Below are 23,813 nucleotides of genomic sequence, written 5' to 3' on the forward strand. Positions count from 1 at the left end.
TGTACCACAACAAAATAAGTCCAATTCAAAGCTCCACAACATCTTCTTCCATACAAAACAAAAAGCAGAAACATGTAGTCAAAGCATGGGTCTGTTTTCCAGTCATGCCATACTAAATAAATCACTTGTTAACACACACCTTCATTTGCACATACTGATTAATTGGTGACATGTAACTGTACTTACATGTGTGAAAAGACTCTGCAGTGCAGCTGCACAACACCGACTGTCAAATAAAAAGCCTGAACGTTGCCTTCACACACTCACACACCCTGATATGGCAGCAACAAATATTAAATTTCATCTCCAAGATCAAAATTTATTTTCCAAAAGGAATTACATCATATATCAAATGTTACAGAGACAGCAGAGCTGGTGGTAAATTACCAAAAGGCATTTCCAAAATGAGACTCTTCTTCCCTGGATGACGACAGATATTGACATCGAAGGAGGCGGGCTGCCGGCCGCTGAGACCACCGTGAGGTTTTCGCCCGACCGTGCAGGTCTTTACATCTGAGAAAATGTCAGTGATACATCAACCACACATTCAAAATCTAAGTGGTTCCTTTACAACCTGAGGGGGGAAAAAAAGAAAAAAAATACTTTCAAAAAGTAGAGCAGATGTTACTGATGCAGTTTTACAGCAGCTTGACTCTTTACTGGTCAAATACATGGTAACATTTGTTCATGTTTCTTCCAAACTATCTGAAGCAAGGAGAATAAGAGAATTCATGATTAGATAGTTCTACAGAACTGTGAAATAAGTGTCGCTTTTTTAGTGTGTGGGAAATTGGATACTGCACAACACTCCAGCTTTCCACTTATCATGATACTATGAACTGTACTACTCACTCCACTCAGATTGATTCAAGTAAATGGAAAGTATGAACATTTTTTAAATGATGACACCATATGTAGTGTTATTTATATATACATGCTTGTAAAAGTAGTGACAGTTTGTTTTTAAACATATGCTTAATTTATCAAGAAAGTCATTTTATTTACAAATAAACCGTTATATTATAACAGTCATACCTAATAGTGTCCCTGATGTGGCATTAAAATTGTGCGAATCATGTTATATTTGGTCACTTTAGCACGTCCTGTAGATTTTACTTGACATACATGAAAATGTTTCTTATTTAAGCATTTTTCTGCAAATTTTGTTTAGTTTTGCTGATTTAGAATGCAAGTCTTAAAAGTCTTAAATGATGTAATATTCTTTATTGATTTCCTAATATTCAAATATGTGCTATACAAACAATTAAGACAAATGTGAGGAACCCTAAAGAGGCCATGAGAAATGTAAAAAAAAAACAAAAGTTAGGAAATAAATGGAATGTTTTCATGATTGTGACATCCGTTTTCTCCTTTTTGTAAAAGAAACACACCGACTGCTGATTGCACAAGTTGCTGAGTCAGCACGTTGGAAGGTTTGAGGCGCTTCTTCACCATCATGTCGCTGTAAATCATACGCTGTGGTCATGGGTCACCACCACCTGCAGTCTGAGTAAAGCTATACTCTAATTACTCCTCGTCATATTTCTTGCTTTTGGCTTTTATCCCTTTTGATTCTTTGTCTGCTGTCTGTTTTTCTCGGTGTCAGCATCTTGGGACGTTGTGCTCCCTCCAATTAGAAAGCATACTGTGTGTCTGCACCCCAACTGCATGTTGTCGGAGCTCCTCTCAGCGGCGTTCAGACTAGTTCTCTAGAAATGGGCGATATATATAATACAGGTTGGTGGATTCTAAAATCCTTTTTGCGGGAACAAAGTAGACAGGAATGCCAAATGAGTCTGTGCTTGATGTTGCAACACATACATGGACGTTGAAGTAGAAGTATGCAAAGGCAGAATCAAATGAATCTAGAGATCAAGGAAAATCCCAAATACACAGAAAGAAAATAACTTTTGCATCAATCTTCATGTGTGAGGTTTTTCCTTTCACAGCTCTTTTATATGAACAATTCTGACTGTGAAAACTGTGAATTCCCTGGATGGTATAAGATGTAGGAACATTTTAGTATCAGAAACCAACTTCTCACATTGTGAAGGACTGAAACATATGAAAGAATGATGATTTCCTTAACAGCACAGATCAGTTCAGCTGCACAGCTCGGACATCAGCCCTTCAACTCACTAATTACTCAGGAGAGCAATTGCTGTCATTTAACCGAGTTGTTATCAAAGATAGAGTCGTTGTTTGAAAAGGACTGCAGACATTTATTTGGGTTTATCCACACCATCACATGTTGTACCTATTTATGTATCACAGGCTGGTTACTCTAAATAATTCCATAAATACAATATCATACATCTGATAATGCGAGACGCAATCCTAAAAACCACACAACAGAGAAACACAGACACAAACTAAGTGACTTTCACAATCAGTTGTAAGCCAACAGATAAAAACATGTCTTCAGCTGAGAATTACGATCAGGAAGTGTTGAGGAAAGCCAAACACTCAGAGGCAACTCAATACTCAGTTGAGGGGCTACTACCACACAAAACATCCATCCATCCATCCATCCATCCATCCATCCATCCATCCATCCATCCATCCATCCATCCATCCATCCATCCATCCATCCATCCATCCATCCATCCATCCATCCATCCATCCATCCATCCATCCATCCATCTTCTCCCGCTTATCCGTTTCCAGGTAGCAGGGGTGGCCCAGCCTAGGACATGAACCCAGCTCAGTTGGTAGAGCATTATACTCGCAATCTCAAGGTAGTGGGTTCATGTCCCACGCCGGGCGCCACCTTCCCATGGGCTCACCACCCACAGGAAAGGTTCTTAATGGGTGCAATGTGATCTGGGTGACAGTGCTCAGACTGCCGTGGAACGGATAAGCGGGAGAAGATGAATGAATGAATGAATGTTTGTCTTGCTGAAAAAAAGTGGTTTCAGTTCCTAAAAACAACAATGAGCTAATATTACCAATGACATGTTTGTCAATGTTACCATGGCAGCAAACAAAAAAACTGCTTCAAATGCTTTATTTTTCAGACTGGGATTAAACCAGACTACAGGGAGAACATGCAAATTCCACACCCTAAGGCTCCAAAACCCACTGCAGATTAACATTGCAGGTTCCATTCCCATCTCTGCCTGCCCACATGCAGAAGTGTCCTTGGGCAAGACACTGAACCCCAAACTGCCTGTGTGAATGCAGTGTGAGAGTGAGAATGAGTGATTGGTGGTGGTCGGAGGGGCCAATGGGGCAAAATGGCAGCCGCACATCTGTCAGTCTGTCCCAGGACAGCTGTGGCTACATATGTAGTTTACCACCATGTAGTGAATGAATAATGCAATGTCAAGTGTCTTTGAGTGTCCTGAAAAGTGCTATATAGAACCAGTTCATTATTATTATTTATCTGTGATGACATCCACCTTGACTCACAATGCCTCATCTACATAGTATTAATTCAAACAATTCTAATTACTATCCAGTCCTGTTTAAGGTGCATTTCTTCATTACTGTACAATCAGGAAGTTTTGACTTGTTAGCGTTCATTAATCTATTATCTTGCAGAATATCTTGCATCACTCTGATTGAAGAACAGAATAATTGCATGGAGCTTGAATATTTAAATATTACAGCAACATTCCATTCAAAAACCATTCTAAAATATATAATAAAGGAAAAAAAATGTATTTTATTTTTGGAAAATGTGACAGTTCAGTAATCTGGAGTTTGCAGTATTTGGTCTGTCGAAAACCTCAAAATGTTATTTATTTTGTTTTGTTCTTTATAGCAATGCTGCTCTTTTCCTGTAAAACATTTTAGTTTGTGTTCCTGCAATTCTAAATTCTTTGAGTAATCAATTACAGTCTTAAATCATTTTAATTTTCAAGATCAATGAATGTAAATATGTTCAGTGACAAGCTTCCCACAGAAGCACAGACACAGTGTGATCATAAAATGGCTGCTGTGCTGCCTCACGCTGTATTTCCACTGCTTGCAACATGTTGCACCGTGTTTGTATTGTGCTCATTGTCAGGTTGTCTTTAGTGAGATTAATGTCATGCACTGCCAATGGGCTCATTTTACCCTGTTCCAACTAAGTTGATGATGCATTAGTGACTGACCAGTATTTTCTAAATTGAATTTTCCATGCTGGCGCCCGTCCAGAACCAGCTGCCTGGATTCAGCAGGCATCACCAAACAGCAGCCTGTGTGTGTTTGGCAGCTGCAGAGCATTCCTACTTCATTTATCCAAATTCTCCAGACCTTGGGAGTTGACAGGCTTGGTAATCAGTGTCCACAAGCGTAATCCCCATGGTCTCAAGACACCACACATTCAAATCCCTGGCTCTCTCATCCCCACTCCTTCCCTGCCTCCATCCTTTCTCACTTTTATATATAAATGTGTTAAAATCACCTAGCAAGAGAAAACTCATCCATAAATATGCATACCACACAGTGTCTGTCTGAAAGCATGTGTTCACATGTGTGAAGGCCATCTGCACGCCGGTTTCCGGAGAGGGAACTGTACCGGTTGTAATTACTTCGTTTGCAGATCACCATTTTCAAGAAATACTTCCACAGGAACTTGTTCTGGCTTTTACCTCAGTGCTATACTTCTACGAATTATCCCAGGTTTATTTTTAATACCTGTAATTTCCTTCTGTCGCCGGTTGAACAACTGCACGCATGTGTTTAATTGTCATTATTCTAGGGGAGGATTAATTATTCTGGCAGCGAGTGTGTTTGCCGTTATATGTAAAAGGTTACACCTCTGCAGCGGCAATTTTCAATGTGCCTAACTGAGAGATTCCATTTTTACTCGTGAGAAAATGAGAAACTAGAGAGAGAGAGAGAGAGAGAGAGAGAGAGCGAGAGAGAGCGAGAGAGAGAGAGACTGCAACAACAACATTACCAACCAGAGTGCAACCAGAGTACTTGGGAGACATTAGTAGTTCTCATGTGACTGCCCATGTGAGGAGACTTGAGCTCTGAAAAGTCTGTTGCAGGCTGCTGGAAGACAAAGAGCCGGCAGCAGAGACGAGGGAAACCATGAGGGGAGGATAGCTTCCTCTGCATCACTGGAAAGAAAGCTGGAGTGATCCGCAGACTCTGACTTTCCACGGCCGGCCGTTTCAACTTTAAGCTCTGTAGTGGAAAGGAAAGAGGAGTGTGATGATTCCTTTCATACCTGAGAGACAAATGTGGTTTCACTGAGTTTTTTATTCACTTTTGCAATTTGGAAAGAAGAAAATGTGCTTTTTTTTTCTTTTTTCTTTTTTTTTTAGTTTCTTGGTCATCAATCTTACACTACTGTAAAGTCAGTTTGATACCTTTTTAAAATGGTGGTACCGTTGTAAGGCAGGGGCATTTGTCGGATGAGCAGGAGAGTGTCTTCTCAACCAACTGGAGGATTGTGTGATTGAAGTCTGAAGAAACAAGAACATTTTGGCAGTTTTACAGAACATGCTCCTCAGTAGCCCCCGGCTAGCTCAGTTGGTAGAGCATGAGACTCACAATCTCATGGTAGAGGGTTCATGTCCCACGCCGGGCACCACCTTCCCGTGGGCTCACCACCAGCAGGAAAGGTTCTTAATCGGTGCAATGTGATGTGGGTGACAGTGCTCAGACTGCCACCCCCGCCACCCGGAAATGGATAAGCAGGAGAAAATGGATGGATGGATGTTCCTCAATAGTTCCTGGCACCTCCTCGTCATGGTGGTCCGCTCACACACTGCTGTGGGACCACTCCATATTCTTCACCAGGCATTTATCACGACTCAGCCAGTGTGGTTGTGTTGGCCGCTGACAAAAGCAGCACACCCAGGAGATCCCAAAAGTGTCCGAAGACACTTTTGGGATGAGGTTGGAGTTTGGTCTCAGACTGAGGGGATATTACCACAGTTTGCAGAAAAACCTTCGAATAAATAATTACAATTGTATTCAGAAAGATGGAGCAGACGAGTGAGTGTTCATTAGATAAACAATCTCGATTTAGAATCTCAGGGGCCCAGAGTAGGTACCGTGAGGAGTACCAAAGGTGCCACACCTTGCACACCTAATCAGGCAATAAAATGATCACTGTCTGATAGAGGGCACGACAAAGCAGCTGTTTTTATGTGCAGAGAAAGAGTAATGAGTCTCTGTTTCCGTAACTGTGTTACCAATTAAATAAATGTAAGCACTGTCAAAAGTAGTTCTACAGTAATCTTAGTGGATAACACATTATTACCAATTCAAAAAAAGAAAAGAAATAGGCTTTCCAGTGGTTTAAAAATAACAATAAATTCAATGTATTTTGTGCTTAGTTTGATGAGTAAAACAGATTACACAGCTGGATTGTTCTGAAAAAATGTGGAGTATTAAAGGAAAAAGCTGTATTACAAATGACTTTTTATTTGATGACTTTATTACTTCTACAAAGTAGTATAGATACAACTACTCAGCGTGTGTACTATGTGGTATTATCTGCTGTTTTACTCTGAGTACAGCTCAAGGTATTGTGTTGGTAGAAATGTGAACAGATACTGTGGGTGACTTTCCAGATTTCCAACTGGCTTTCAAACCAAATCTGTCATTTACAGGTCACATGGTGGCCAGACTGAGCTCTGAATGTCTCCAGTGCTCAACAAGATTTATTTGCACGTCTGTAATGTTTTACAATGTAAAACTATGATCTGTCAGAAATCACCAGTCAAAGTTTATGCAGTTTTATATTAAATAATAGCATTTCTTGACTTAAAACAATTAGCCTTGCTCCAAAAAGTAGCACATATTATTATTGCATCGTATCTTCTATCTATAAAAAAATATATATTTGTATTTGTAATGTGTTCACTGTTTAATTGCACTTTTATAATTCTTTTTATGAATATGTATATTCAAAGCAAATTTCAGAGGCGTTTCAAGTGAAAACGCATCATTTTTGTGTTTTTGTTTCAGAAAAGTTTTGCATTTGCACGGCAACATTTTGAAAATGATGTCTGTTCACACAGAACTACGTATTTACTATCGCCATGGTGTGCATGCACATTGGCAGCATTTCAGAAAAGCTCTCTTTTTCCCTGTTTCCACGATGGAGTCAGAGCATTTTTTTAAAAGTTCAACCTTTCGAGCTGTTTTGTTTTCAGTTGCATTGTTGTGTGAACAGACATCCAAAATGCAACAAATGTTTTCTGTTTTCATTTGAAAACATTGTCATTCAAATGGGTCCTCAGACAAACACAGTAAAATATAAAATTACACTTTACATGTGATTTGTTTTCCACAGAAATATAAATCTATACTTTTCTAGAACAAACAGATTTACGTGCACATCAAAAAGTTACCCGGGCCCGGCTACCCCCCAATTCTAAACCGCACCGTAGACACACGCATTGCATCCACTTCTTCAAAACAGAAAGACACACCCCTACATGCATCCAACACTCCACAGGCTGGAATTTGGGGGGGGCATACTCGCTCAGGCATGGCTCTCGCGGTGGGGCTGGGGTGCGGCGCTCCCTCCCTATTCGCGGTTGGATTAGTGGAAGATAGGATCTATCTATAGCCGGGTGAGGGCCCCCGTTGGTGGCCTGGGGGGGCGGGGGGCATCACCCTCCGCCGAAGTGTGTGAGTGTGTGGGAGTGTGAGAGTGTGAGCATGTGAGCGCATCTGTGTCTGTGTCAGGGTGGGGCTGGGATGTTGGTTGTCCCCCGGCCGAGCCTTCGCACTTCCGCCGGGATTGGGGGGGATTCCTCTCTGCACTCTCCATCTGGTGCTTTCTGGGCTGGGGCGTGGCTTTCCGTGCATGTTCGCTGGGGCATCCCCGGGACTGGGGGGCTGCCGGCCGCCGGGGTGACGGTGTCCGGGCCCGATGGCCTCAGGCCCCCGGGTGTTGCTCCGGGCCGCCCCAACAACAGTTCCGGCAACACCCAGTGGAAAAACCACACACACACACACACACTCACACACACACAGACGTCCACTCCTCATGAGATGTGTTGCTGAAGTTGTTTGTTTTCCGTCATCATTTGTTCAACTTTCAAAATCATGTCATCAATCAACTAAATCAACCTCTTTTGTTGTTGCTTCTTTGTTAATTCATGTTCCTGCTTCATGTTACTGTCTAGACAGAGCTGCTCAGGCTGGTTTAATCAAATAACAGTTGGAAAGTATTTGGATCAGTGTGATAACTGCAAATAATATATGTAGTGGTAACGAGGGTATTATATGTTGTATAATACCCCCCCCCCCCCTCCCTTCTCTCTCTCTCTCTCCCCCTCAATCTTCTCTCTTCTCTCTCTCTCTTTGAGCGTTCCCCCCCGGTCGTGTACGGCAGCCATGCCAACTTCTAATAAAGGCAGCAACAGGAGGAGACTCCAGGCCTCTTCCTGTTGCAAGAGCAAAAACTGTTCTGACACCTGAAGGCTCTCAATCACATCATATTCTTTGCCCAAGCTGCCGAACAGGACAAGGGGAAAAGAAAAGAAAAGAAGAAAAACAAAAGTTTGAATTTGAATTTAAACTGTCATCAGTAGTAACTTGTGGGTTTGGAAGCTATTACATTATCTGAAGGAAAACGTTAGCCCTTTTATTATCTTCCTGTCACCACCATCAGGATCTGACGTGCATACCTTTTAAAGACAATTCAAAAACAATTCACAAAAACTACCATAAAGCAAAGCTCTGGGGGTTTGAGCCTCTATAGAAGTAATTGCAATGCCCACCCAAAACTTTCTTTGTAGGACTGCACAATCAAACAAGATCAAAAGTTCATTTTTAGATCTTTATTGCCTGGTATGTTCTGCATACGAGGAAATGGTTTTGTGGGTTTTGAGTGGCATTAATTGCATTGTTCAAAGTCATCTCACATTATTGAAGAAATATCCAATGGAATAAGTTAAAGTTATCTGAGAAAAGAGGGCAGAAGCACACATTCATTTCATATATTGTGAGCATTCCAGCAGGAAAGGGGTTAATAGGGTGGAAATGCAAATCAAGGAATCCACCTCCTTGATCTGCAAGCTATGGCCATGTTATATCATTTCCTGCTGCAGATTCAGTTTTCAGGATACTGACGGGCCCTCAGGGTTGAAGGCACTGCCTCATGGTTGTAATGGCTGCAGATTCACTTGGATTCACTATCAAGGTACCCAGCTGGTGGTGTCGAGCGAGTGCAGATTGCAGAGGGCCGCACGGTCACATGATATAAAACATGACCCTGAGTTTAAAGTTACATCCTTTGTGAAGGATGAGTGGGAAAGCAAGAGGAAAAAATAAAAGAATCAACAGACAATAAGCACTTATCTACAAAATTACATTGAAAATATTCACAATTCAGATCCCTGCATATGATAACACTTCATACAACAGAATATATCGTCAGTTTACTAAAGAACAGACACCAGTTTCTGCAAATGGACTTCACTTATATAGCACCTTACAACTGTGTGGGCAGCCCCAAAACGCTAGTTTACAAAGTTCATCACATTCACTCACACACCAATGGAGGCTGCGGCCATGCAAGGTGCTGTCACTCAAGGATGTGGCGATGGGAATTGAACCTGCAACCTTTTGATTGGAAGACAACTGCTCTACCAATCGAGCCATGCCAACCCCACCAAGGTACATTTTTGAGGTGAGAAATAAAAATAAATACTTCAAAGGAAAAAAAAATGATTGCAAGGCAACATGGAAACATTGATTGATTTGTAATTTTTTTTAAAGGGGTGGAGGCATTGGTGGCATCTGTCAAAGCAAAAGGTTAAGCTACCCAATATTATAGCACTATGATCAGGTCAATAGATTCTAACTTGCACAAACCTCAGTCAGATTGAGGTTCAATAGGAATAGATTGACATATTCAACTAAACAGCACTCCCCCAGAACTCTCTGGCTCAGGGATGGAGAGGAAGTGTGGGACGATAACAAGAGCAAGGCATTTGATCATTTTGCTAACAAGGGCTGGCAGCCGCGCTCATCCTCCCTCCAATCGCCCGCTGAATGTAAAGTCTCAGAACTTCATTCAGCTCTCTGGCCTTAACGGACTCGTTAGGGATTGCGGGGCAGGTCAAGAATCATGTGAAGACAATTCAGCGGTGATAAGTTCCCCCGACTCATCAAACCCCCAACATTTAACAGCCGTGGGCTCCTCTAAGCAGCTAACTGAAAAAAAAGATAATTGATGACTGCGAAGTGCCGACACACTACGAAGAGAAAGCCCAGCTTCCAATTTCCACAGTATGAAATATCATTAAGAAATGGCATTTAAGAGTATCTGTGGAAGTCATGACAAGATCTGGAGGAGTGGGTAAAGTGGCGGATGAAAGGGCTCGTCTGAATGGCAGAGCAACAGCCCAGCGTGACGGCAGAGGCGCTCCCGTGTCAGGATGCGTCAGCTGGCGAAGGATCTACACGGAGGAGCCGTCAGATGTAAACCTTACCTGTGACCTCATCACACAAGTGAACATCTGCAGCATGAAAAGCTGCATCTGGAAACACGGCAGTAGACTGAGATGGAAGATTTATAAACAGACGTATGTAGGTTGAAGCTCTTTGGCAATGATCATCAAAGACATGTTTGGATTTTAAAGAAACACAGACTTTTACAGAAAAAAATAAACATCTCGAGTTGAGTGATGCAAAAGGTAGAAGTAGTTTCTATGATAAGCACAGTCAAGACTGCACAGATAGAAATAGGAAGAATGATTTTTGCTGTTGAGTTTGCAGAGGCAGAGTTCAAATATTGTCTTTGAAAAATGTTGAACAATGTTTTCTGGATGTAAATAGTAAATCGGGTGTCTTTTTACCAATCAGTATTTGGTACAATACTCTGTAAACATAAACAATGGGAGTACATTGGAACTCAAATTTGCTGGAAATCAAATTTCCCTGACGGAGTCATCCCAAGGGATTAATAAAGCAAAGTCTAAAGTCTACATGGACATTCTAGTGGACAGAAGACAAAGTTTGATGTTGATTCCAGTTGACTCTCAAGTATGACGCTATCAAGTCAGAGAAGCACTGGTAGTCGTGACACTCTGGAGGAAACATTGTTCAAGTGTATGTGCAGAAGAACTATTCACTACGACCGTGATGCGCATATGCAGTAGCAGCGTTTCTGAAAAGTTGCAATTTTTCTTGCTTCCATAGAGATGAAGACGAAGCAATTTTGAAAAGTTCCACCTTGGGAGCTGTTTTCAATCAGTTGAGTTTTCCGTGGCTCCGAGTATCAACTGTCATGTGAGCAGACGCCCAAAACATAAAGACAGTTTTCAGTTTTCCCTTGAAGACGTGGTTCTGATCTTTATCCAGACTGCTGAGTTATTCCAACTTTAACTTAAACAATAAGATGTACAGACTAAAAACAATCCATAGTACCTTAACAAAGATATGTGCTAACTTGTGTTCTTGAGGAAAGTACAGAACAAGTTTTTTTAGGTCAGCTATCGAGTGTTCACATCCTCATTTGTAGTTTCACTTTTTTATCAGTTTAAGAAAAACCAAGTGAAGAAGAAAAGAAGAATTTATTTGTTTTCACTTGTACACAGTGGTACAATGATACTTGTTGATTCCATTTGGCCCATTCAAAAGGAGCAGAGGGAAGCCTCTGCGGGGATCAGACACGCGATGGCCTTCAGTTTCAGATCACTGAACGGATCACTTGTCCTTTCATTATATGCATTATACATATTTTTGGGCAAATTGTGTCCTTCACAGGATGCATTTGCTAAAAAATATACATCACTACCTCAGCTGAATAGTTTTTCTTATCGATGATGAAGTTCTTCCACCTTTTACAGTCATTGTTAAACTGCATATATGCAATAAGTATGATTAAAAGCGTAAGAGCTGCAGCTTGGTAACAGTCTATAATTGGAATGGTAATAGCAGACATAAATTCTCATTCAAAGCAATAGATCTGATGTGACTGCAGAGATGAAACCGCAACTAATCGCACATAACGCAATGTTTTGAAACTATTCAAATGAGGGTTTTTTTCATTTATTTGTTTCAGACATGTAAAAAAAAATCTTTATTGTCATAGTAATCATCAAACAGGATATTCACAGTGAAATTAAAACAATGCAATATGTACTGATCGAATGGCCAAAACTGACACGGAAGAAGCATGACTTTTTTAAATCTCACACAATAATTCAAATGTCATAAAGGTATTTAAACTATGATATTAATAACCAATCATACTATTAAACCATTTTAATATAATCAATATTGCGCCTCATATTAATTTGAGAGAAAAAAACAAAAGAAATGTGGAAGTCGCTTAATGTTTGCCGGATAAAGGGTTAAAGCCACGAGTCTTTGTCTGTTACAAAAACCAGCAAGGACTTTAACAGCATTGAAACCAAAAGGACACAATGTTCGCTGGTTTGACTGTCGGAGCCGCTGCCCACCTCGATCTATCACAGGGCTGCCTATGGCTCCCAGGAGGCCCACTGTGCACTGTGCAGCCTCCACACCGCCTTCACCCACTCAACGCCTCCCAACCTTTCACCCCCTCCTCCCCCGCCATCACCGCCCGGCCATGAGTGACAGGCATCAGGTTCCACCCGACTGGAGCCGCTATCTACGAGCCCTCAAGGACAACTAAGAGGACATATTGTCATCAGCTCATCTCTCTCATTCCCACAACTGCCTCTTCCATTGATGCGCGCGCGCACACACACACACACACGCACACACACACACACACACACAAAACCAACCGCGACCCACTCACCTGTAACAACATCTACGTGACCTTTGCTTAATGTCCTCGGGTGCCACACCAGAACCCATTCGCACAAACAACCCCGCAGGTTTGGCTGCACCTGCCGCTTCTCATTCACTCCTTTCACTACAAGTCCATGTTTGAAACCATCTAGGAGGTTGTTAAGAACCACTTCAGACAGAAACCTTGAACAGAGGAAATAAACAAGCCATTGTCTGTGAAGGCTTCTGCACGGATCGCCCCACACCCCTGAGCTCCAATGTTTTCCGAGCTGTGAAGATGTGAATTCCTGGGCTCAGAGTGAACAGCCATCTGAGGCGTCTTGTGATGTGAGGGAGGACCGGCTGTTCTGGACGACTGTCATACATAGAAGGAGGCCGTTTTTCAAATGAATAACAAAGGTTCAGCTCCCAGTAATGCTCTTTTTGCAATCAATGTGCGTTTCACCATGGTGCCATGGGTTGTTTGCTGTGTGACCTTTAAGTGTTCAAATGCAGTTTTCCAACAATAGCAGTAACATCCAAACACGTCATCGTATTGTTTTCGTTGCTTTGCTTCATGTGAACTAAGTCCGCCAGTTGTTTGTGCTTCCAGAAGTCGTAACGCTGGTGAGACAACAGGGAGTCGACACTCAACTTCACATTAGAGGCCGCTGCTTACATCCGCAGTAGGAAACTTCACATGTTGGCAGGAAACTGTTTGGAATATGAAAATGTCAAATCCCAGAAATCATCAGATGTGGCTTCAGAGGGCTCTGCCGATCCATTAACAAAGACAGTTCCTTCTTCCAGAGGCAGGCAACGAGCAGCTGTGTTACACATTGTAATTAGAGTTTTTACTGTTGTGCCATTGAATGATATAAAAGAAAAAGGCAAATACATTTGATGGGTTACTGTGAGACATGTTTGTCTCCGATTAATGGATTTCACAATTTCTAAAAGCATTTAACTTCATCATCTCATTAGTGAAATGCACCTTTTTACCAACATGCCTTCTTACTTGTAAATACTGAAAGAAGGAAGGAAGGAAGGAAGGAATGAATTAAGGAAGGAAGGAAGGAACAAACTCACTGGTGACGATCATTCAAAGCATTCAAAGCAGCTAAATGTTTGATTTGATGACCAGCGACTGTTCTGTTCAGACTCGCTGATCTCATTCCTCTCCCGTTTTAAAAACTTTGATCAAACTATTGTTTATCAAACTGAAGCATTCAGAAGGTGAAGAGTCTCATTTGGCCCAAGGACTGATGGAAAACTACATTTTAACTCAACTGCTTACTAAGAAAACTGGGAAAATTACATTAGTTAGGTCAAGCTCCTTAAAATAGCCCGATTGGGAATTGACCACACACACTTCTGCAGAGATTACCACACTTGCCTCAGAGCAAGAAAATCTCTGGTCTGATTCTGGACTCCGGTACCTTTCCGTGTGTGTGTGTGTGTGTGTGTGTGTGTGTGTGTGTGTGTGTGTGTGTGTGTGTGTGTGTGTGTGTGTGTGTGTGTGTGTGTGTGTGTGTGTGTGTGTGTGTGTGTGTGTGTGTGTGTGTGTGTGTGTGTGTGTGTGTGTGTGTGTGTGTGTGTGTGTGTGTGTGTGTGTGTGTGGCCTGCTCACAAAGTTAAACAGGATCGACTACGACGCCCCACAACCCTCAACAGGATAGAAAGATGAATGAATCCATTCATTCATGAGATGAGTAAGAGAGAGTAAAAAGGAAGAGCGAAGCTGCAAGCTGCCCGTTGTTGCTAATTTAGACGTATTCACAAACTCAACAAGTAAATTTAATACACTGATAGATGTGGGATTCAGCATTTAATCAATAAATGTTTGAATTTTTATATCTTGTGTTTTAATTGTTTTGCCATGTCAGGATGATGAAATGCTGAATTAAATCTGGTATTAATTTATGAGTTTGGACATTTTCGAACGCCTCTCTGTAATATCTGTCTCTGGCATCAGATCTGCATCAGCATATCAGCAGGGAAAGTGTTGATTTGCCACCAAATACCCGAGTTACTCATTCAACCAGTTCAACTTCAGCTTCATGAATGTGATGGGTCATATCCACACATGATGACTAATGTAATTTAACTTAATCATTAGTGAGCCAAAGATCATGTATCTTTACTTTGAATTAGAACTGGAAGATTTATTATGACTATAAAATTGCTTCTTAAGTATTGGGTTGCATGCCCCGGCTGGCTCAGTTGGTAGAGCATGAGACTCGCAATCTCAAGGTAGAGGGTTCATGTCCCACGCCGGGCGCCACCTTCCCGTGGGCTCACCACCTGCAGGAAAGGTTCTTAATCAGTGCAATGTGATCTGGGTGACGGTGCTCAGACTGCCACCCCTGCAACCCGGAAACGGATGGATGGATGGATGGATGGATGGATGGATGGATGGGTATTAGGTTGCATGCCACATGTTGCTGATAGAGACACCTGAGTGTTGCTCGTCACATCCATGGATGAACTGGTGAAAACATGAATGAAACAGCTGATTTCAATCTCCTCATGCTTGAGCGCCTGACTTAATGTCGTCCTCCACTTCCTTTTCCTCCTTCATCTCACAGCCCTTTTCATCTCCGCCAGCTCTGCCTGACACGCTTTAGAAGACAATGAAAGAAGAGAGCTCCTTTGTTAACGTGGTGAACTTTAATATGTGCAACTCACACTGGTGTCTTATCTGCTGATAATTCATTCTACAGTTCATTTCAGATCTATAAGTTAAATAAGATGTAATCACTGTATGTAGCTGAGCCTCATTTGCATAATGTTCTTTTGGGGCACATGGAGGGCGGATGCTCAAATACAATAAAAATATATATATATATCTGAATCGTCCATCTTCCAAAGCGCAGTTCTACAAAGTAGGATTGTAGCATTAAACCACAACAGACTCCTTCAAAACTGGGCTCAAAACATTTCTGTTTTGGAGTTTGTATGGTGATAATTGACTTTTAAATATACAAACCTCAGGGTGAGTGGATGCATGATGCTCTAGCAGAGGGAGAAAAAAGTTCATCTGATAGGGCAAAACCTTGTAGTGCAGTGGGACATCCTACTGCACGACTAGTAGTAGGACATCTTAGCATTTCTGTGGTAATACAATGATGGTAGTTTCATTTCCATACATATCACTTGTCTGTTGTTGAATTTGACTTTGTCATATCGACATTTTCCTCCACGTTTAAAACTTCTCCACCATTTGCTCGGAGAAGTGTCTTTCAAACGAAGCTCTTGCAGAGCGCCACATGCATGACACAGTGGTAAAGCTGCTGAAAGCTAAAGTAACGTCTTTGTGACCAGAGGAGTTCTATATGAAGACCGGAACATAAATTGGAGCTTTGCCTTTTGCACGGGCCTTTTATCTGCCTGTTCGGTGTCATAAGGGAAGCTAATTAACTTTCACTGTCTCTCTCTCTCTTTTTTTCTTGGAATAGTTTAACAGCCAAGTGACAGACGCTATGAATTCTTATTTAGAAACGAAACAAGAACTTGTGAGAAACAAGCCCTCCTTAAATCTCCTTCTGCATGTTTTTTAAATATAAATAAATGAGGAAGACAATGACAGTCAGCTCGAAATCTTGTAAAACTGATCACCGTTGTTACGCTGAGGTTTAATACTGTGAAGTCTTCGCCTTATTGCAGCATAACTCACACTGCATGTTTCCCAATGTACTGAGGCAACCATAAGTATCAAAAGAAGCCATACAGAGGCCATTCATTTCTATTTTCAGAATGCCAATTATTGTGCACAGCAGCAGCTTTGGCTATTGAACCAGTTGAAGTCAAAGTGTTGTAGTACATTATTTTCTATTTCAACCTGGTGTGGCAGGGAGAGTCTCACTGCTGGATTTTCATGAAAAGAGATAGCCTGCTGAAAATGTAATTCACTGTTTTAGTATAAATCAATAAGCCTCCAGAATCTATTCCCCTATTCCACCTTTATGTTAATATAAAAGAAATGCTCAAATAGAAGTTTAATTCACCACACGGACGTGCAGACTGTTTAATAGCCCCAATTTTATCCATAACTGCTCAATTGACACTTAAATTTCGAGCCCATCTTAATTTGGCTTCTCCTGACAATTTTAACTTCTACTTCTCTTTGGAGCCAAGGCTACTGTGACCCATGTTAATGGAGATTTATCAGCCACTGCCATTCTAACAGTGATCCTCTATTAGGAATTAGATCCCATTTGATCATTATTACACCGATCGCCTACCAAATAAATAAATAAAAAGTGAGGGAGCAGCCGTCGCTGTATGTTAAGCAGCATATTTAAATATCCTGGAAGACGAGATTAGCAGGCAGATGCACAACATGTCCAGCGCTGAACATGTGAGAGAGTTTAGAAGTGAAAGCAAATTTAGTGTCAGAGCATTAGAGGACATTCAGATGGTTGTGATGGGGGGGGGGGGGGGGTTGTAAATCCTGATGGACTCCCATATGAGTGTATTCATTAATCATGCGTCTCATTGGCGAGGCTCTGATTTGCCACTGAGACAGATGAAGATGAACTCAGCAATATATTTCTCATCATAAGACAACCCTCACATAAATATTAATAGCATATTTTCAGCTGGTGGGCATGAATCATTTTTCAGACAGGGAATTTTTAGCGCTATCCATGCGTGTCCATGAACAGTACATAAGCAAGCCGTTGTGATAAACAACACCGCTTTAAGGCAACACTGAGGAGAAACCTTTAACTGTACCGGAGATTTAAAACGACTTTGTTTAACTTCCTTCAGGCAAACTTCCATCAATGCATTTTCACATCTGATCTTTGAGCTCTTCAAATAGTTTATTATCTAAAATCACAGCTTCTTCTGATGTTACTTCATGTACACAGCATTAGCAGCTGTCACTTCTCAAAAGTTTTTTGTTTTTGTTTTTTTTATTCAAAATATTGAAAATGCTGCTGCCATGGACAGATGTGAGGAGTTAATTGAAACATTACAGCTTTAGCAGTTTAACACTGACACAATAAGTACTGTCATATTAGAAATAAATAATGACTATTTGTCATGTAAAAGACATTGGGACATATATTCCTAAAGGGAGAACTATTAACCAGATTGTTAGATTTCCCTCCAGCTCCACTGTGTGGCTTTTTTGTTGTTGTTTCTTCTTTCAGTTTATTATTTTAGTTTTATGATCTGCACAATTTCCTGCTGTTTGGGTTGCCTCTTGCTGCTCTAATCAACCTCATTCTGCGATGCAGCAGGAAGATTATTTACTGAAACAGAGCACATCAGAAAGCCCCCCTTTCTGCTCTATCTGCTCAAGGTGCAGAAGATCTGTGATCAGCGCACTTTCTGCTGGGGGGTCCGGCACACATGTGAAGTGCAGAATAGCTGTGCACTATTAAAGTGTTGGATTTTGTTTTACTGCCATGTTTATTTTTCTATTCATTTAATCAGTACTGCTTTTTTTAAATTTCTTGATACACAGTTGCAGGCAAAACATTCAGCTGAAGGTTCAATCTGTGTCCAAAAACTGTTTTATAATCTCACCGTGACCAAATGCCCCCAACAACAGAGACCTACTCCGCTTTTTTTACATGAAACATTCCAATGTTATGTGAAAAAATGTTGCACTCATGGTAAAGCAATAAACTTTTAATAAAGGCAGGTTCTATAGAGTTCTAATGTGTGCATCACACACAGCATCATGGTTTGTACAACACAATCAATGTCATGTCATTGTCACATTTTGCCACTTTTTGGTGGATTTAGTATATAAATAGACGAGTGTTCTGCAAGATATACACAACACCTTGATTGTCAATAAAAACGTGTGGGTTATGTCACCAGTTTGATTTGATTTAGGTACTAAAACTACTCATTTGCTTCCCAGGACACCATCATCATGTAGGTGAAACAATCTACTCAGTTTAATCTATGTTTGTGAAGCTATGTTAGCAGGTTTTGTGAGTTAAACTTCATTCTAAACACCACCACCATGAATGAAAAGCCAAACTCTTTGTGACAATAAGGGTGTGATATAGATCCATGTGTAATATGTTGCTGCATTGGAATATATCAAGCATTCTAAATTCTCATTTCTTCTGATATTCTAGTCTTATCTTATATGGACTGGGATTTAATTTCACTTCATTATCTTGTCTGACACTGAGGTCATATCAGTTGTTTTCTTATTTAATGGATTAATTATTAAATTCATCAAAAGCAAGGCACAAAGGAAAACATTTACACTTTATTCAAGAGCCGTGATTCCTGACGTTCAACAACCTGTGAATGCACGTCAGTCCCATTCACACTTTATCTTGTGCCCTTTTTTTTTTTTTTTTGGGAGTCTGCATGTTTTTCTGGAAATCATTCACTTCCAGATGCTGCATGCAGCACTCTCATCGACTCCATTGTTTTTGGATTGGCCGAGTGTGAGATACGGGCTTTGCAGAGCTGTTAGATGGGGAGGAATGGTGAATGGCAAGACAGATTTGCAGGAATGAGCTTTAATTCTATGTTTTTACCAATCTATAGCAGCAGCATCCATCATTACTTCCTCGTAAGAGCCTTAGATTGACTCAATGAAATATTGTGGGTTAATAATATCATACCAAAAAAAGCATTGCGTGGATTCTTTGACAAGTGCAAATCTAATTAGTGTGTAAATGTGTGTGGCGGCAGGTGTACGATCATCAGTACAAAGCTGTGCTGGATGGCGTGGAGACAGAAAGTACAATGGAGATTGATCCAGGTCAGCGCATCGAGATCTTCAGAATGGGGAACGGAAGCCACGAGGTTCTCGAGGTGCACGACTTCAAAAACGTGAGTAGAGGTTGAACAACTGTGTGTAGGTTTTTCTGTTTGATTGAGAAGTGATATGTCTTCTCCACAGCAGAGGAAGGATTACAATGTTCCCCCTCTGCCATGTTCACAAAGACGTTTATCTTTTCAAGAAATCAGATTTTCGTCTTCCACGGTCTGTTCTCACCCTTTTGTCACTCCGAATAAAAGCAGGTGTTACAAAGCTTGAAAATATGTAGGAAACACAGGAATAGAAATTATATGCTCTGAGATGTTTACATAATGAGGAAATGTAGGGCTTTCCAATGCCTTACCCAGAAATAATATCAGTAATTGATACTAAAGTGGAGATTTGTTATGTTTAGGTGCACACAAACAAGAATGAGTCTTTCTAACCATAAAAAAATCTTTCTTCCATTTAACTCTGTACTGCAATTTCTTTACAACGCAAACACCATTAAGAAGCCAATCTCAGTTTGTTCCTCGTGTTTTTTCAGCTGCAATTTTGTCTCCAGCAGAACTCATTAACTTACCTTTCATTCCCAAATCCTGCTCAAGTGTGCAGGAGGTTACACGCCGAACACCTCGGAGAAGACAGCGTGCAGCCTGACTGCGTAATGAACGCTCCTGCTCCTATGTTATTGTTCTCCGGGAACACGTTGAGGCTGAATGTTACAGGATACAATTCATCCTAAACAAACGCATGCGTCTCACATTGTCAAACGTTACAGGAAGGAAAACGTCATAACAACCATCTAATCAGTGCATGCGTGTGCTTGCATTCATTTTCTTATCAATCAGAAAGTCATCGAAATTTAAGATGTTAAATTTAGTGTTGAAGCTATGAAATACAGCACAATGCAATATGAAGTGTGTGCAGGTGTGCTTGGACAGGAATAACTGTTGGTATTTAAGCCCTGAAAGGATGTAGATTATAGATATGTTGAGTATTGTCGTGGACGTGGGGACGTACTTACGCACTCCTATAATAATCAAGTTTCTATGGCATTAATCTTACATTTTTCGGGGAAACACATTTACTAATGCTGGACTAGTGTGTTCGGTTCATTTCAGGAGGTTGGAAAGCAGAAGTCATGGCTTTTCTGAGTAAGTCTACAGGAAATGTGTGTATGTTAAAGGGATGCCCATTGAAGTGATAAAAACACAATTGTGCGTGCGTCCATGTGTGCGTGCGTGCGTGCGTGCGTGCGTGCGTGCGTGCGTGCGTGCGTGCGTGCGATCAAACTGAGGTTTCCATCAGAGAACTCCCATCAATTTCAGACATGCTGTTGTTGTGGTTAGGTTAGTTTCAGGGACAGGATCCAGAAAGGCATGTGAGCAAAACAAGTGTGTGTGCATATAAAAATCAAAACATGCACAAACGTCTGTTGTTTGTTCCACCTCCCATTAGTGAAGCACGTCCCCTGAGGGAGAGATATATTTGTTTGGGTGCTTCACCGTGGAGTAATTCAAACCTCCTTGTGGTAAAATAAGTGGTAGCTTGAGTAGCATTAGTAGAACTTTTTTTTTTTCATTTGGTACAAAAAAAATGGTCAATTGTCTTTAACAGACAAAGAAAACTTGGTAGAAATCTCCAACTACTGGGAATTATAGCAGATATACTGTCGACCAGGAGACTCATTTAACAGCAGAGGAAGAAATGGAGAAAGAAACAGAGGGTGTTTGCAAAACATTGAATATGATTTCAAATCAAACTGAACAAAAGCTCATTGAAGAAAATTGGAGTCAAAAGTTTCAGTAATTTTCGAATGTGTAATTTCTAGAGGAAAGAAATAATAAAATCAGAATACAAAGTTTCTCAGCAATTGGCAGAACTAAAACAACTGTGACGGTCTGTCTTCTATGACTCTGAATACTCTGGGAGAACTTTCCCCCCATCACCTTCCACACAACCCCACGGGGTCACTGATCGCAGATAACCAGGGAGCGCAGTCGCCTCCTGACAATCCCTCCAAATGATTCTCAAGCTGCCACAGCCACGATGCACACGGTCAACCTCACCGGCGCCTCAAACCCTCTGGGTCCTTTCTCTGGTCTGAGAGCGAGTCGGACGTCCACCTGGGAAAAACATCATGTGCCTGTAGACCCGGAGCTGTCAGTCACTGAGCAAGCAGGTGGTCCTCTCCATTTTCACCCTGTCCACCACCTCTTGCAGTCTCGCCATCGACAACATATAGGAGTGTTTTGTTTCTTCTCTAAATAAGACCAAGACTGTTTGACATCCTAAAAAATAAAAGCCTACACAAGAAACTGGGTAGTTTTGGTGAGGTACCGCCCACCAGCCTGCTGGACATTTATCGTTATGGTTACGATTATAAACCAGTATTTAATGTTGTGAATCGATCACAGCTCAGTTAGAACATGAAGACTCAGCTTTCCAAATAGATGAGACCACAGTTCAGAGGCATGCAGCCTTCCTGACCAAAAGTCAAATATTACTGGAGCCACAAAACGTGTTTAACCTCTAAAATAAGGACTAACGTAGGATGGTAAAATGTCCTCATATTTTTTTGTAGTTTCACCCTTTGTTTTTTCCCAATTTTTTGCCAATTTTGAAATTTTAGTAGTCTTGACTGTTTTTAAGCAGTTTTGCATGTTTTTTTTCCCAATTTTAAACTTCTTTCTTTTAGAAATTCTTGTCATTTGTTTTAGGATTATTTGCTATTCTTGTGGTTTCAGTTATTGTTCCCCGTTTATTTACTGTGCCTTTTTTCAAGTCCCCTTTTTAGCCTTTATGAAGTGACCCTGAAGTGGAAATTAAAAAATACATCATTCAATGTTCCATATAATTCAATGTTCAGTATAATTTTGAGAAAGTTCTTTTGTCCACAGGCTTTATTTTCAAATGTATTGTCAATATTTTCTGTGTTCTACCTCAAACTTTGACTTTGCGAAATGATAAAGTTTCAAACTGATATTATCTGTGTAAATAGCATTAAATGCACGAGGTCTTTGTGTTTCTGCATGATGTTTGTCATTGTGTTCGTAATTCCCCACCTCCCGCACGCAAAGTGAAAGTGTAATCTATTTCTGTAAGCATGCCAGCAGTAGTTTGACAGCCGTAGTATGAGACGTAGAATAAGAATATATTAAAAAATAAAGATTAAAATAATTATCTTCTTTCTTTAGTTGACCACAAACTGATGAAAAGAGGTGCTTCACAATGTTAATATGAAAAGTGCCATTATCATGTTACAGCTTTGTACAGTGATCGTTGTGAGTCTGAACCATTCACACACTCCCATTTCACCCCTTTCTGTTTTAATATTAACTCACCTCAACTAATCTTTTTTGATTGCTCTCGTTAGAATTACGAGAAAATCATTATAAATCTAAATCCAAGAACATTTTGAGCACAAATGATTCCAACAGCTGTTTATTAGACTTTAGGTTTAGTTATTGTTAGATATGTATGGAGGACCAGTTTATTCAACAAAACACTGTCAAAGGAAAATAAATATTTTTCTGATTAAAGAAAAAATATAATTTCGAGGTGGTCTGGTTTAATGAACTCTTTTTGAACTCCTCCTGTCTCGTGGGACGATGACTTTAAACTGCACTATCTCAAAGATCATTTTCATGTAACAAAGAACGGGACTAAATTTGATTCTTTCGCCTTTTTTTTTTCTTTTTTAAATTAAACCTTTTCTTTCTTCCCTTGTTATGTCTTCTTTTTAATCATATGTAAAGTGTGAATATGAGGTGATTCCCTCAAGCCATGCCTGCAGCTCTGAAGACCTTCTGACTGTTTAAGAGGTTTAACAGGTCAGCATGAAAGAAATCCAGCTCTGGTGTGTGGTGTCCTCCAGGAGGCGCCACAGCGGGACGACCCCGATGAAAATAAAATACATCTTGATTGTGTAGCCCAAAGTCAGTTTTCACACTGAAGGATACATACATTTACTATGCAGATGTTTGTGTTATTATATCTCTCACATAACATGCTGCTGAGCATCCAGGAGGAGAGGTGCACCTTCGGACAGATTCAATATGCACAATACAGACACTCGGGATGATATAAGTACAGGCTGCTGCAGTGTCACCGTGACTGAGAGATCGCTGCACCAGTTTCTGTTCAATCCGCTACCTGACCTTCTTGATGAGGCAACACAGACACAACCATCAGACATATCTGCCGCCGGCCTCTCGACTCAGGTATTTCTAGGTTTGGCTCTGCTCAGGTTGGGGCTGCAGAAGCTGTCAGTCATCACTTTTAGCTTCTCGCTTTCAAACGACGTCTCGCCTGAAGCCGAAGGTAGCCAGCATCCATAAATCACCACAGATGCTGGGAGAAACAGCTGGTGAATGCAGCCGTTCTGTAATAA

The 23,813-nt window shown here is 40.9% G+C and overlaps 1 protein-coding gene across 2 annotated transcripts in view; it reads left to right on the forward strand.

The window, feature by feature from the left end:
• tnmd (tenomodulin) overlaps positions 1-23,813 on the forward strand; it is an 81,239-nt gene that overhangs the window by 31,596 nt on the left and 25,830 nt on the right. Inside the window, exon 3 of one of the 2 annotated variants that reach the window (XM_080466098.1) lies at positions 19,348-19,488. The exons of the other annotated variant lie outside the window; for it this stretch is intronic. Coding sequence (XP_080322224.1) covers positions 19,348-19,488 — 141 coding nt within the window. The remainder of the gene's footprint in view (positions 1-19,347; positions 19,489-23,813) is intronic. 2 annotated transcript variants of the gene reach the window in all.

The sequence above is a fragment of the Lipophrys pholis genome (assembly GCF_963383615.2).
Source record: "Lipophrys pholis genome assembly, chromosome: 6".
Lineage (NCBI taxonomy): Eukaryota > Metazoa > Chordata > Actinopteri > Blenniiformes > Blenniidae > Lipophrys > Lipophrys pholis.